This window comes from Telmatherina bonti (genome assembly GCF_933228915.1).
Source record: "Telmatherina bonti genome assembly, chromosome: 17".
NCBI classification, from domain to species: Eukaryota; Metazoa; Chordata; class Actinopteri; order Atheriniformes; family Telmatherinidae; genus Telmatherina; species Telmatherina bonti.
In genome coordinates, this window is record NC_136615.1 from 9,379,316 (window position 1) to 9,394,995 (window position 15,680).

The 15,680-nt window shown below is 41.5% G+C and overlaps 1 protein-coding gene across 1 annotated transcript in view; it reads right to left on the reverse strand.

The window, feature by feature from the left end:
- Positions 1–15,680, reverse strand: part of xpo7 (exportin 7) — a 44,249-nt gene that overhangs the window by 10,258 nt on the left and 18,311 nt on the right. Inside the window, exons 5-18 of the mRNA XM_079256467.1 lie at positions 15,388–15,453; positions 11,899–12,003; positions 8,790–8,955; positions 7,512–7,585; positions 7,305–7,424; positions 7,074–7,220; positions 6,829–7,001; positions 5,414–5,607; positions 5,215–5,320; positions 4,996–5,131; positions 1,817–1,890; positions 1,110–1,190; positions 311–374; positions 13–121 (exon numbers count right to left, since the gene is read on the reverse strand). Coding sequence (XP_079112593.1) covers positions 13–121; positions 311–374; positions 1,110–1,190; positions 1,817–1,890; positions 4,996–5,131; positions 5,215–5,320; positions 5,414–5,607; positions 6,829–7,001; positions 7,074–7,220; positions 7,305–7,424; positions 7,512–7,585; positions 8,790–8,955; positions 11,899–12,003; positions 15,388–15,453 — 1,615 coding nt within the window. The remainder of the gene's footprint in view (positions 1–12; positions 122–310; positions 375–1,109; positions 1,191–1,816; positions 1,891–4,995; positions 5,132–5,214; positions 5,321–5,413; positions 5,608–6,828; positions 7,002–7,073; positions 7,221–7,304; positions 7,425–7,511; positions 7,586–8,789; positions 8,956–11,898; positions 12,004–15,387; positions 15,454–15,680) is intronic.

The window sequence follows — 15,680 nt, forward strand, 5'->3', positions numbered from 1 at the left end:
TTCTGCATTTACCTAAATCGACCATCAGCAGGCGTCCCAGTGCCGTGTAGAAGGTGGTCCGACACCTCATGTCGCTGAGGTTGGACTGGTTGTTTACTCCCAGGAAGGAGAAGTGTTCACTCTGTCAGACAAACAACAAAAACAACCATCTTACACAGATTGTCTTTCCAGCAAAAGCACAATTATCATAACCAGCTCAGATCTGGGTTATAATTAACAGCACAAGTGGAATTAAAGCTACATAAGTAATCTGGATTAAATGAGATGTTTGATGTTTAAATAAGGATGAAACGACACTGTAAATACTCACGGTGTGGTTGTTCAGCATGAACTGAACAGCACTGAGCTTCACCAGCTTCCTCACACTGCTGTACGTGCACAGATATGAAGTCAAGGAGAGTACGCGCACACCCACCAGCGAGCATCAGAAATACAAATGCATAATGAAAATGTTCTCCACCGTTTAGCATGTGATCAGCCCCTGCACACGACAAACTATTTAGATATTTACACCTTTTCCTTCAGGTGTTTCTGCCTTTTACAGCTATTTATCCTGCTATTCTTACAAAACCAACTTGTACATCAAAATCATCATTTTGCCATTATTCCAGCCATAAAGGACTATTTTATTCTTCATTTAAGACACAAAAGTGGTATTATCTTGCTTTCTGAGTCAAACTAGAGATCTCTTAGTAACATAGTAGCATAGTGTCATTTTTTACTATGAAAATAGTAAATGGCTGGATTGTAAAGTATCTGGTTGGGACATAAACACCTGGAAAACATTCACATATTACCCAAAAGACAAGTTAACCGTCACAATTTACCCCACAGAAATACACTTTACAGATCCTTAGAAACTGTTGATACTATAAGCGATAGCGAGCAGGGTTGCTGCTGATTTAGCAGCTTTTCAAGGGTTAAACTGCAGATGATGAAGAACAACATGAGGACACACAGACGACAAAAATCTAGGTCTTGAAACTTTATAAACTCTTCATCATTTTTATATTTTCAGTGTACAACTGATTAAAAATGTGTTTTTCAAACATTATCCACCACAAAAGCTCTGCTGCCTGTTTCAATTAAACTAAATCAACAAAGGATATCCTAGAGAGAGGTCATTCAGCAGCTGGAGTGTCTTGGAGGTGATTGGTTCACACTGGCCCCAGTACTTCAAGTTTGTAATGCTGAAAGAGGAAAATAAATAAATAAATCACTGATCTAAATGTGACCGTCTGAGTTGTAAATGATTAAAACTTGATTTTAGTCAAATTAAATGTAATTGTCGACATATTAATGTCCTCCTTTTCAAGAAAGAAATCGATTATCTATCTGCAGCCTCCCACTGGCTCCATCAGCAGCTGGAGTTTGATCCGTTACCATGGAGACCAGTAGCATCACATTCATCAAGACAGGCCCTTTGTCCAGATATGGTCCCATATTACCACTTCAACCAAATTTTAGTCATGTGACGGGGTTGTTGCCATGACAACAAGATCCATCAGCTGATGAAGATGAGCCGGACATTTTTTTATTCGATTAAATACACATTTTGTCTTTTTAAACTGAACTTTATTTTCTTGCATTTTGTCTGTTTTCAAACTCCAGATCACACCTACAGATTGTACAGTTTACAATCTCAAGTTAAAGTTTTGTTAATAAATCTTTTTTAACGAGATTAGTTTGGCCATTGATTACATCATCATTAGAAAACCAATATTTACCAATACAAGTAAATTAAGAGTTACTTGTCTCGTTATCATCATGTTAAAATCTTACCTGAAATGAAGACATAAGTAATCTGATTACTCACATTTTCCCTATAAAGACACTGAGTACCATCGTCTCGTCGTTCAGACCCAGCACTTCTGATAGTCGTCGATAAAGCTTAAAAACAAACATATAAACAATTTAAAAACAAATAAAAAAGGAAACAATTTACAAGATAAACATTACGAAACTTTTAATCAGAAACTTAATCATTTAAAGATCTCTAAAACGTCTGAATCAGACACAAGATGGACCCCGTTTAACTACGAGGAAGCCAACATCAGGAAATTCTGCCGACTTCCATCCTGGATGAGCCGAATAAAATCACAGCGTTTAGTTCTGTTTGTGAAAAACTGGTGGTCAGGGTTCAGAGGAGGACGTGATGTACAGTCACACACAACTACCGGGGTTATATTTCAGAGGGGATGAGCAGGACCACAAAGGGATAAGTTAATAGGAAGTAGGAACCACCCAACACGAACACGTCCAACAGCTCTGCTGATGCTGCTTTTTGTCTTTGGCTGAAATCACATTTCACCCGTACAGGCACAAACAGACTCTTTTGCTTCTGAGGTATGAAGCAACATCAGATTATCACCATGAAACGAAGCTTCGTGTCCCAATTTTAACTCAAAGGCTGCTTCAGTTCCACACGACCTCTTTTCAATTGAGCCAGACAGGCATGAAGTTCAACATGGAACGTGCTAACTGAGGCCTGGAGACGCTGAGCTGGAGCTCTTGGGTTTGTTGCAGTTTCTCTGATCCTGGACTAAACCTGCTGGGAATGGGATGTCCACTGGTTTACAGAGATGTTCACAGTGTTTACATGAAAAAATGTCTATTCTATTGAAATCCGTCTGACTAGAGATTCAGGGTTTGTGGACGGTAGATAAAGTGATCTGATCAGTTCATTTGCATGATGGACAGCTCTAATAATCCTTCTGACATGGCCAATGCTGACTAATGTGGAATAAAATTAAGATTTATGTTTTATTTTGAACATTTTGACCATCAAGAGGCTCGACGGTCCCTCAGTTCCCCATAAACATGTTTTATCTGACACAATCCATCATCATTTTCAAGCGCGCTGGAGCAGGTAAAGAGAATTTTCTGTCACCTGTGAGACTATTAAGGTCATCTTATCATTCATCTGCCACAGAAACAACTTCTTGCTGATCCGACTGGAAAAGATTTAAATCACTTGAAGCATTTTAATTCTGACTGGATGTTTGATAAGATCACAGGTGTCAAAGTCCAGTCCTAAGGACCAGTATCCTGCAGGTTTATGTTGTCTCCCTGCTCCAACATGCCTGACTGAAATGAATGAACAGGTTGGACCCATTTGATTTGAATCAGGTGTGTTGGTGCAAGGACACAACAAAAACCTGCAGGCTCTAGAGGACTGGAGTTTGACACTCCTGGATTAGATCTGATAATCAATCTGATTAGCGCCACCTGGCTGCTATTTAACCTCTGAACTCCTCTGGAAGCCACGAGGGTGGTCTTAAACTTGTTCCATCCTCCACGAGAAGTGAGAACTTTTTTCTTGTTCCCGAGGCTCTGAGAAGAAAATGACGTCATTTTCTTCTCGCGGACGTGTTTGAAGACAGTTCTCGATACATCGGGCTGGCAGAACTTTTTTCTTGCGGGGCTGCGAGAAGTATCGTGTGATTGGTCGGACATGTGGGGTGGGCGTGGTTAACACGGAGAAAGAATGAAGCAGAGTTGCTGTTTCCATGTTTTTGCTGTTGCAGGTAAAACGGATTGTTTTGATAAAACAGCTGATCGAGGTGGTGAGAAAGTACCAACATTTTTACATGTGGCATTAAAACACCCGCATGCACAATCTGCCCGACCGCGGACAAAGTTTCTTGTTAAATCTGAAACTAGAACTAGTAACTTTAGCAGCTTAGACATGCCTTTCTTTTCTCGCTCTCTTTTTCTCCCTTCATCTTCTTTTTTTTTCCCCTCTTCCCCTGCCAGGTCCAGCACGGCCATATTAAGACTGATGAAGATTGCAAAATAAAATAAAAAAATTTATAATAATAATAAAAATATTCAGACTATCAAGGGCAGCTATATACATGAGATGTCTCCCTTGACACAGCAAATCTGTCTGGCAAAAATATGGCACGCAGATTGCTGTTCTGTATGCTGAGATGCTGGAAAGGACAGGTTAAAAAAAACAAAGAAAAAAAAAACCTAGAAAAGCACTCAGAGAGCGGAAACCTCCACCAAGCACAATGTTAACGAATCCTTTTAAAACATTCCCGGATCCAAACGGTGATCCGGATCAGCACCAAAGTTTAATCAGTTCTTCATTTTTACATTTGCAACAACTCTTGAAACGTTTTATAAAAATCCGTCCGTAAACTTTTGAGTTATCTTGAGCACAAAGACGGCGGGAAAAACATAACCTGGCGCCAGAGGTAACAACCATTGCACATAAAGCAGACATCGCCCCCCGCACTGATCCCTCCCCACTGCAGACCTGCTTCTCCTGGAGGATGGATGGACCTGACGAAGAAGACGTTTTTTCTTGTTCTTGCAGCCTCGAGACTTCTCGTGGAGGATGGAACAAGCTTTAGTTGTCCGAATACAGATCATCATTCAGCTCAGTTTTGTCCAGTAAGTAATGAGATGGATGATATATCAAATGCTGCTCTGCTGAGGCTGTTTGTACCTTAGTTTAAGACCTGATAAAATTGTAATTATTATTATTATTTTATTATGTCCTGATAAGTAAAACCTACAAACTGAAAGAGGGAACTTTTCTTTCCACACAGACATTTATTTAGGCTTCAACTCTTCCACATGAATCCAAACTAAGTCGAACCTTTGAAGACTTCTCAGTGACTTTTCGTCTTAACTTAACCTCCTGCATTTGTGCTGTTGGACTGGTGGTAACTATGGTGGCCTATTTGGTACCGACTGACAGGTAATCGGGTTGTTTCTGTACTGAATCTACCAAACAACCGACACAGTTTCTACTTCACTCCACTTATCTGAGATGATCACATTTTGCAGCTTTGACCCCAAAGAAAGAGACACAAATCAGTCAGCGTGAACCACCCGACAGCACCGGCGATGCGTCTCTGAAAAAACTGCAGCATCAGCAGAAACTGAAGACAAAAGACCTGCTCGCTCGCATCAACTGGCCCCCCGTTGGCAGCAGACTGTGCAGGGTTACTGAGGGAGGGCGGAGCCCGCTCGGGGGCTTACCTTTGATGATTTCTGCACCTGGTCGCCAATGTAGATCTTTCTGAACTGTTCAAAGAAGCTGAGCATGGCGAGCTCCAGCCTCTCGTTGCCGGCCTGAGCGAGCCGAGAGTCTGTCAGGTTCATCAGCTGGAGCACCCTGAAGTAAACAAAATAAACTAATGTGAGTTACAGCCTCGTCTTTTTAGAGATTTTCAGGGAGTCTAATGGACAGTTTCTTACCGACAGACTAATTCTCCGTCCATGGCGTCCTGCTCGTCCGTACTGGCAAACGACACCCGTCCACCGATTACCGCCCCGATGATATAAACCAGCCATGTTAACCGACCTGCACGCAGAACAGAAGAAAACTGAGCCCTGCAACTCGTCCGTCGTTCCTCAACAACACATGACCGATGAGGAGACTTTACTCCTGGCGTACCTTCCTGCACAGTGATGTCAGCAGCGCTTGAGTTGGTGGACTGTAGCAGCTCCTGGTACGTCTGCGCTGCCTGGTCGAACAGCTGGACGAGCAGAGCGCACGTCTTCTCGTACTCGCACCTGCCGATGGTGGATAGCTGGTCTAACTGCTGCTGGACGAGGCCGGCGTCGTCCAGAGGGTCTTCTAACCCGTCTCTGCGGAGACAAAACAGACATTTGGTTTCCTCCCATCCGGTTCTTTATTTTCAGACTAACATAAAAAAAAAAAAAGAACAAGAATTACACATTTTAAAGTTTTCTGTATGTCCATATGTTTGTTACATAATTCCCTTATAGAGGTACGACACCGCTAACAGCTCAACCAGTTCCATGTTCCTGCCCAAACAGATGCAAAACGCAGATATCGAGTAGGGCTGCTCGATTATGACAAAAATTATAATCACGATTATTTTCACTGAATTTGAGATCTCGATTATTTAACACAATTATCCAATATTTATAAACAACGCTGCGCGTCGTGGTGTTCTAGACTCCGTGTCGTGCATTATAACCGTCTAATGCACGGTTCAGAGTTGTTTAATCCGCTTTAACTGCTTATATAGGAACTATTTTACGTTGGCCTGGATGTACGTTTTATACCAAACAACCGCTGTCAGGCTGCAGCACGTTTCTCTCATTCACCTGTTAAAATACAGCTGATCTGAACCAGCTGGTTAACGCCGGAGCCGACTGAGACTGGCCGCCTGGGAGTGCTTTAGGACGGGAGAGGCTCCCGCTGCTCCTTCCTTACAGTAACTGCAGAACAATATGTGCCTTCAAGTCAGTCGCCAAAACACCAGAAAAGTCTCTAATAACTCCAGTAAAAGCTGCTAGATTTGTCGTTTTTAACACAAAAAGTCTCCAGATTTAGCGAGAAAGTCTCCAAGTTGGCAACAGTGTCTGAATGAAAGCAAAGCGGCTGTGGGAGGAGTTTACAGCACAGCGCTGCAACGCCAGAGACGCTCGATTAGCAGCTGAAGACAGCAGGAGAGGAAACTGCAGAGAGAAAAATAATCACACCCTTTTATTTTTATGATTGTTGAAAACCCAGATCGTAGTTGAGATGAAAATCCGAATAATTGTCCAGCCCTAATATCGAACATTTCGTCCATGTTTTCATGCTTAACTAGGTCCCTGAAACAGACACAGTCCTCGTCCCAGTATAACTGCACAAGAGGGGAATTCACTTTTTGGTCAACATACGTTTGATTTTAATATCAAAAGTGGTGAAAACCTTTTAGTTAGTTAGAATTCAGCTCCTTCCAGCACTCAGAATACATCACAGACAAGAACGTCAGTCAAGCTAGCAGCAAACTGGCACTTTACTCTCTCTGTAACAGGTTGAACTGGTGTGTCTGAAGCTCCAGTGGGTCTTACCTGAGGATTACATGGACTGACTCGAGCCGCGACGTGATGTAGGCCTTGGTTACTTCTGGGGTGTAGGTCTCTAGCAGATGAGGCTCTGTGGCTTTCACGTAAGGGACCGACGCTGCTAGACGCTGCCACAGACTCAGCAGGTAGTGGACGCTGTTGGGAGCAAATTCCCAGTGCTGGAAAACACACAAATGACGATTAAACTCATGTGACATTGAGATAAGTTGATGTAAAGGGCACACACCCACCTGCAGACTGGTGACGGTGAAGTTGGCTATGAGCCGAATCACCTCCGGGTAGTTCTCCACCTTGACCAGTTCACCCAGCTGGTAGTTGCTCTTGAGTCTCGCCAGCAGACGGCAGAACTCGTGGTAGTTGTTGGGATCTGGCAAACACTGCAGCACAGACACACATTTCACATAAGACACACACACACACACCTGCAGGAAGGTGATGTGTGCAGCAGATGTGAAAGTTACCTGTGGGTTCGCTAATATCCTCTTCACCCCATCCACCAGATGCGAGAGGAACTTTGCGCGCTCCGCGTTGTTAAAGAGAGACCTCCTTACAGAGGCGATCTGAACTAGACACGACAACACCTGCACAGGTACGTAAACACATCAGACTCACGCACGAAGCTTCACGGCTTATTCTGAATGCTGCATAACCAGAAAAGTCTCACTTACCAACGGGGAAAGGGATGGAGGGATGGAATGATATAAATTGAAAAACAGCTGCAGGGTGGAGGAATCAAGAAATGCTGCGGGAGAGAATTAAAGTCAGATTTTACTATAAAGACAGTAACAGCGGACCGAAGGGACCAGGCAGCATCTCAACCACACCGCCACATTTACAGACCTGGGATTGGACCGGGTAATACTGCAGTTTGACACAGATTATATAAAACAATCCCGGTTTAGACAAAGCCAAATACAGCTAACACTAACATGAGCTTTTCCACTGAGGAGGTTCCAGTTCTTCTCCTAAAGGAAAACCCATTTCCTTCCCTCACCTGCAGAACAGTGGCAGTGTGACTGCTGCCAGATGAACATGTCAGCCCCTTCACCACCGCATGTGTGTTTTAGTTTTGCAGGTGCTGAGACCGAAGCAGCTCCATGAGCTACACCTGCTTGAGTGATCTGCTGGTTTGCACTGGCAGGCTCAGCATTTTTATTGTTTCGTGCACTACTTACATTCTCATTCGCCCACTAGCAGCTCATATTACTGATACTGACTTCTTCATGTTTTATGTTAAAGTAAATATATTGTGTTTTGTTAGAACATTACCTCAAGTCTGCCTCCTTCTTTTGTTGCAGCTTTTGAGTCAGGCTGTAACAAACTTTACTTCAAAACTAAACTCATGGGGGAAAAAAGGTTGAGCTCAAGTGAGAAAAACTAAATCTGTTGTTCTGAAAAGGTCCTATCTGATAAAAAGGGCCTTCATGGTTTGTTTACATTGTTTACATGGGAGCAAGGCTACGAGACTTCATGGTGCATTCAAGGACAACTTGTAACTGTAGAAATCTACATCTAAATGGCAAAAAGTCTTAATTAAATCTTTTTTATTGAAACAATCAGTTGTTTTCAGCCCGATCTCATTCAATCTGTTTGTTAACTCTCCATTTCTGCTGCAGATGTCAACCAATTAATTCATCAGATTTTTAGCTTTTCTTACAATAATCTACGGTAATTCCTCAGCACCCAAACCTGATCAATGCTGCCATTACGATGCTGGATTAACCATTTTACAGGTGCTTGAAGCTCACCGGCTGCACTCTTCATCCTGAATTCAGTGCTGACAGCCGTACATTCACAGCACTAACAACAGACAGGCGTGTGCCTTTGGAAAATGCTTTGTGTGCCAATCAAAAGACCATCCTCCCAGCTCGCTTTGAGACTACAGCAGGTTTAAATGTCAAACCTAACAAAAATAGAAAAACATGTCACAGATGCTGGATGTTCACCTGATCTCCACGACGTGGGGATCTGTACAGTGCAGAGGTCGTCTGACGACTCGTCTGTGGAAGTTCCTATAAAGTCGAAGTTGAGGCAATTGTAGCTGAGTTTTAGGAGCTGCATCAGCAAGCCGTGCTGGGACTCATCGTTCAGATTCAGGTTCTTCCCCGACGCCTGAAATCACACACACAAACATGAACCTCAGTGCTGCCCTCTGCTGTCTCTCTGATGAATGAACACTTTATGTTCCTCCATCTGTGGCAACATAACACGCAGAGGCAGTCCGAGTTTCCCCACTGGGCCCCTGCCCTCTGTTGTCAGGGCTACTGTGCCCTTTTTCTGCAGCAGGACGAAGGCAGTGGATTGATAATTTCAAGCAAACACAACTCCATGAAATGAACATAAATAAGACAGTAGTTCCACAAACTTATAATTTTATTCTTTAAATAAAGTTATTTTGCTCAGGGGAGTTTGACTTTCTACATTTTATATTTCCACCTCTTACTTCATCCTATAGTGGTCAACTTGGTTTGGTTAGTCAACTCAGCCTTCATCATGCAATCAGCTGATCTGCAAATATGATGTCAGCAGGTCTCTGAAGCTCCTGTGTAAACCCAGACCATCATTACAGAGGCAGACACGCTGAAGCTGAGGTGACTGATTGGGGACGTTGCATCGCTCTGAGTCGGCACATCTCTGCTGAGAGACACAAGCTGAAGCTTTTAAACTCTGGTTAAGACTAAACAACCAATAAGGAGCAACAGGACAGACAGAAGCTTAGACTCTGCTTTTTCTCAGAAAACATGCTGCTGGAAACTGCAGATGCTTGCCGAGTCTCATCAGGTAAACGAGGCTCAGGACTGATTCGCTATAAAAACCTCTGACCGTGTCTGCGATCTGTCCTGAGCACGTTCAGGTGTATTTAGCGCCGTTAGCTGCCCCTCAGTCTGGTAACTGTGATCCTTCTGGAACCACTCTGACACTGAGACGCCCCTCAGTGTCAAAACAATTTTCTCAACACATTTCTGTCGTTGATGGCAAATTAAATCCGGAGACGTTTGCTTACCAGGCCGGGGGGAGAGTGGGGGGCTGTAATGTTGTGACGACAGCGTCGGAGGTCTAAACATATCAAGGTCTGAAGAACTGCAGTGATTTTAGACAGAAAAGTAACTGGGAAAGTCAAAATACGGAGATTATTGTGAAGCGAGGACAGCAGTCAGCTTACTAAGTCGTTTCTGTGTAACTTTATTTTTTTTGTTGGTTTCACAAATTTTCTGTGAGACACAGAACAAAGCAGTTTGTGTCAACGATTACCGAGCTAAACTCTGGGAGAATCAGGTGATTTTAGAAACTTAATCAACTCATTCAAAAGGTTTTTTTTTCCCTTAAACTGCCTTTCCTTAACATCTTCTTTAGCAACAAGCTCTAAATAAAAATAATTTAGTGTTAAACTTGAGTTCACATGACAAGTTACGGACCTTCCCTTCATGTTTTTTTTAATGGATAAATTCATGTTACAGTGGAGAAGAATCCATTTAAACATTTATCTCTTCTGTAGTGAAGACCTTAAAAGCTGGTGTTTTTAAACTTCTTTTTAGCACTTTAAATCATACATAAAGCTTTGGCCCGTGGCAAAGCTTGTGTTTGTGTCGTGTATCTTTAAACCATCATCTCCATGGTGGGACTGGTGTGTTTCTGGAACGCAAATAAGCCTCTCTGGGATCAATAAAGTTTACTGAATTTATTTGGATAAATAATCAACAGAAATAAATGATTCATTATGAAATGGAGGTCCACTAAAATTTCTTGAGAAATGAAAAAAAAAAAAAAAAGTAAAATCTTTTTTTTTTTATTTATTGAATTACTTCTTCCATATCGACTTGGATGGCATTCCTTACTGCTGAGCCTCTAGTGTTAAACTAGCTGCGTGTCTTTTACAGTTTTTCACAAAATAAAAGCAGTATGTAAAATTTTGACAAACTACATTTCTAATGTGATTTTCTTCAACAGTGTTTAGCAGAAAAGTTGCAGTTCTGGTAAAATCTCGTCGTCCAGACGAGATTGTATAATTGCACCGTATGCAAGTTAGCCATGTAGAGTTATTCTTGGGCTTTGACACAGCTTTTCTCTTTCTAATTTATTGTTTAACTGTATTTTGCAGTAGTTTGCTTCATGCCGCGCCATCTTTACTGGAAATGAACTGGTCACATGACTCCATACGTCATGTCAGGGGACATGGAAATGAAAAAAAAAAAAAAAAATGTTTTCATTACACTATTGCAATATATTTCTATATTAAAACCTCTGAAAAACCACATCATGAGTGTAAAACTCTTCAGTGATATTTGGACGGATTTTTTTTTTTAAATTAGGTGGGGGTTTTTTTTTTAAAAAATGTGATATTTGGGATTTGCAGAGTTTTAATGGAAACACAGCTATGAACGGCATGTCCATCATGGGAACACACAGATAAACAGCCTGTATCCACAATCATTGTCGTCCTTTCTGAGTCGTATTTCGGCTTAAAATGGATCCAGTACTCTTTGGATGTTTTATTAACATCAACATGTTATCAGAGATCGAAACTTTGGGAATATTTGAAGCGATTTCAGGCAGTAAAAACGTTTTCATCAGATTCAAAATCCATGGCAAAATTGTTGGTAATGAGATTTGAAAATGCAACATGAATTTACAGCTGAGTGTAGCTCTCACATGATGGTTAAATGGTTTTCTCGACATGTGTCATGTTATGCTGTCATGCAGGGATGTCATACTGTAGTTCCTTTACTGCTCCACACCTGATTCAGATCAAATGGATCCGACAGCTACTTGTCCATTTCTGCACCATGATCCTTTCATTTCAGTCAGGTGTGTTGGAGCAGGGAAAGTTTTAAATCCTACAGGACTGTGAGCGTCCAGAGGTTGACACCCCGGCTGTAATGTGCAGGTTATCTGTTACAGTTCATGAAAACATGACTCATCAGAGCTGATTTTACAGTTGCTGATATTTACATGTAGTTTATTAAGCCTGTATGTAAGTTACACGTATTAAACTAACACTGAGGAGTTGAAATAAAGTATTATTATGCATGAGGCCATGTATCTTCAGGAACAAACCTGTTTGAGGAGGTTGCAGGACAGTGTGAAGATGTCGAAGAGGGAGGAATCTCTGAATGATGAAGCTATCTTCCTATGTTTGGTCAGCGGATGCGTCGTGTCCGCCTGAGGAGGAGAAACCAGGAAGTTAAACATTTTCAGCATGCAGAGAGGATGGGACCGGCTCATAGACTGTATATAAAGAGATGGACAGAGCCTCCGTGATGTCACCGATCTGTTTCTGAAGAGCTGAATTGACGCTCGGTGGGCGGTTCCTACCATCGCCATCTTGGCAGGGGCATGCCTGTCGTCTCGCACAGAAAATACAAATATCTGCAAAGAGGTGGAGCTGAGAGGGGGGCTGTGAGCGTCATGGTGGATGATTGACATCGAGCGAACTTCGATCTTTCTGTAGCTAAGAGCTAACCGAGCTAACCCGGAGATAACAGGAGCTAACCAGCTAACAGAGGTAAGCGGGCTAAAGCTAAGTCACGTTGATAACCGGCTAAAAACCGCGTTCTTCTTACTTGAAGCATCGGGTACCTGTCAATCAAAGGGACACGCCCCTAAATATGCCGAATTTCGAGAGTAAATTACTTTTAAACCTGACCTATTAAACCTAAAATGGATTTTTGAACCAGGCTGTAAACATGTTTATTTCTGCTGTGAAGTTGGTCTTTTTAACATGGGAGTCTATGGGGATTTGCTCTGTTTTGCAGCCCCTAGTGGATGAAGGGGGAACTGCAGTTTTATGCACTTCTGCATAGGCTTCACTTTTCACCGCCGGAGGCTCCGTCCATCTTTCATATACGGTTATTGATCGGCACCGTTTGTGGTGTTTTGGTTCACAGCTGGAAGGTTCATGCAGATACAGTGATGAAGAAAAATCTTGTTGGAATATTTCAGAAAAGATTGTTTGTTTTTCTATAAAACACAACATCAAATTGCTTAAGCATACTCTGAATGTTAAACTTATTTCTGACCCCGAGGGTTTATGATCTTTATAATCTTATTATTACTTTATTATTGTGATATGCAAACCAGTAATGACGGCATCTGTGGTCCGCTGCCAATTATACAGCTTCATTATTTTGCAGCAGCACCCAAAGGCAACATCAGACAATACTGACAAACATGCCCTCTCTGATCTGATATTAAAATAGCTAAAAACAGCTAAAAACATTAACGATCACACACATAATCAGCAACCGTGAGCTTTGCTTCACTGCTTTATTTGAAGCTGTTTGAGGGAACATTTAAAATCACGGTGATGATACTTTTGCATAATAACTTCTTTGTTGTGACCCCTTAATTAAAACATCACTGAAACCGGTGTGTCTGCAGATGTTGGATGTTTCAGACTATCCAGAGTTACAGAAGATTTTCAAATGTGCGTTTAAGTCATTTAAACAAATCTAGAAATTAAACATCCTCAAAGCACCACTTGTTCGCAGTTATGATACAATGACTATCGAAATGAACTTTTCTGCTGTTTGGCCACATTTAGAAAACGAGCCGCCAGAAAGAGAAAACGGACAGATAACATCTTCCATGGAAGAGAGGACCACAGAAGGTAAATGATCCGATCGTCTGGGAATAAACTGGTTCATATCACAGGTGAAGGAAAATATCTGCAGCGTCCTGTGTGTCCTGACTGCAGCTGCTTCATATCAAAGATGTTTTAACGTTGTGAAGTGGTGAAATTACCAAGCGGTGAACATGATTTCCAACCTTAAAACATCATTTTGACAACAATGAGCACCATGTCAAGTCAGCGCCATGCCACAAAGTCCAACACAGCTGTTTCCCAGTGAAGATAAAAATGTCAACTGGAAGATAACTGCATCTCAACACCATGAAGGCATCATTTCAGTCACTAGCTGTGCATTTCCCATCATTTCACAGAAATCATTAGTTATTCTTATCAAGTCCTTAAAATACATCTAGTGTGCCATTTTCTATCTATAGTCACATCTTTAGTTGAAAAAGGTTCACCTAGTCACCACTGTGCAGTATTTTTAGTTCTTTTATAAAGCTTTGGAAGTGGAGAAGAGATACCATAAAAGTATGAAGGACTTGAGTGAAGGCAGAACAAAACATGGTGTTACATGTCCATCCTTCCAGCCGTTGGACGGCGTGATGTGTCATCAGTCACCAGATCGGCTAACAGGAATGCAGAATTCAGCAAAAGAAGAAACCAAACAAGTATCCCCCACTGCCCCTTCCATCCCCAGTCTTGTTCTGAAGTGATGCTTTACAATTAAAGTTGAATTGAATCCATTCAATGGAAGCCAGGTGTGTTGGAGCAGGGATACATGGAAAATCTGCAGGACAGCAGCACTCCAGGACCAACTTCGGTCACCACTGTCTTACATGATTTGCTCAGTCTGCATATATTTTTCAGCCGATTGATTCTGCCTCATTGGGAAAAAAAAAAAAAAAGACTCCAAAAAAACATCTAAAAATTTTCCACAAGTTGCTCTTTAATATCTATTACGTAAAAGTATCAGGTGTGTGAGAAAAGTTACAGTGTTTCTACTATGAAAGAATTAAAAAAAACAACAATGAAAACAAACAAAAAACGTGTTTTAAAATGTATTTTCTAAAAGTCAAAGAGTGTAAACTTCACAACAGTCCTCAGTCTGCATATATTGTTCAGCCGATTGCCTCATTAAATTAAAAAAAAAAAATAAGACTCCAAAAAAACATCTAAAAATTTTCCACAAGTTGCTCTTTAATATCTATTACGTAAAAGTATCAGGTGTGTGAGAAAAGTTACAGTGTTTCTACTATGAAAGAATTAAAAAAAAAAAACAAAACAATGAAAACAAACAAACAAAAAAAAAGTGTTTAAAATGTATTTTCTAAACTAAAACTAAACATACCCTGAATGACATAGTGGAGACATGCAGCTTCAGTCTGGTTTCAGTCCAAAACCACACTGTAAATAGCAACATATCAGAGACCGAAAGGTTTCTGTGCACCAAATGTGACACAGCCAGAAGACGGATGGACACAAGTTTGTCTGTTTTTCCTCGTTTTCTGATCAATAACTCCCCCTCCTCCTTCTGGCCCTTTAAATGCGAACATAGTTGCTCCACAGAAAATTTTATTCCATTTTTTAATAATGTAAAATGATTAACCTACCTACTGTCAACAACATAACACACAGAAGGTGTCACGAGGCTCCGCCCACCTGCTCATCCACAACACCGAAAGCTTTTTGTCACATGTACCCATCAATGTTTCTCTGATTAATAACTCCTTTGCTGCCAAATACATCTTTTTGTTTTGCTGTTGTAGCTCTCTGCTACAACAATGCCTGTCAGTCAATGAGTTAATAGCTGATCAGGAGAGCTAAAGTTAACCGTTTGATCCCCTTCTCATTCGCACATTCAATAACTAACCTAAAGTGTTGCTAAATTTCCAAAAGTCATGATCAGTCAGGATCGAAGCAGCTTAGAAACCAGATCACACCTTTCACTGAGCTTCTGTGTTGATGCAACTTACCTGATTGATCTCATTGGTCAGCTGGGACAGGATGGTAACGCCGATGATGCAGTGCTCTACGCTGTCCTGTAAACACACCGCTTACACATTAGCAACACACACGTACACAAAGTTTTACTGAAATGATTCTGTTAACTCGCTCTGAGTCCCCAAACAGCAGGTTGATGGAGATTCTTGGAGCAGGAGAGTAAAAATGTGGACTTTCCAACATGCAGCGAGGAAACGGATTCAATTCTGTTAATTCAATTCAGGAAACCATCATTTCTTCTGCTCTGAAGACCTAAATCATTTAT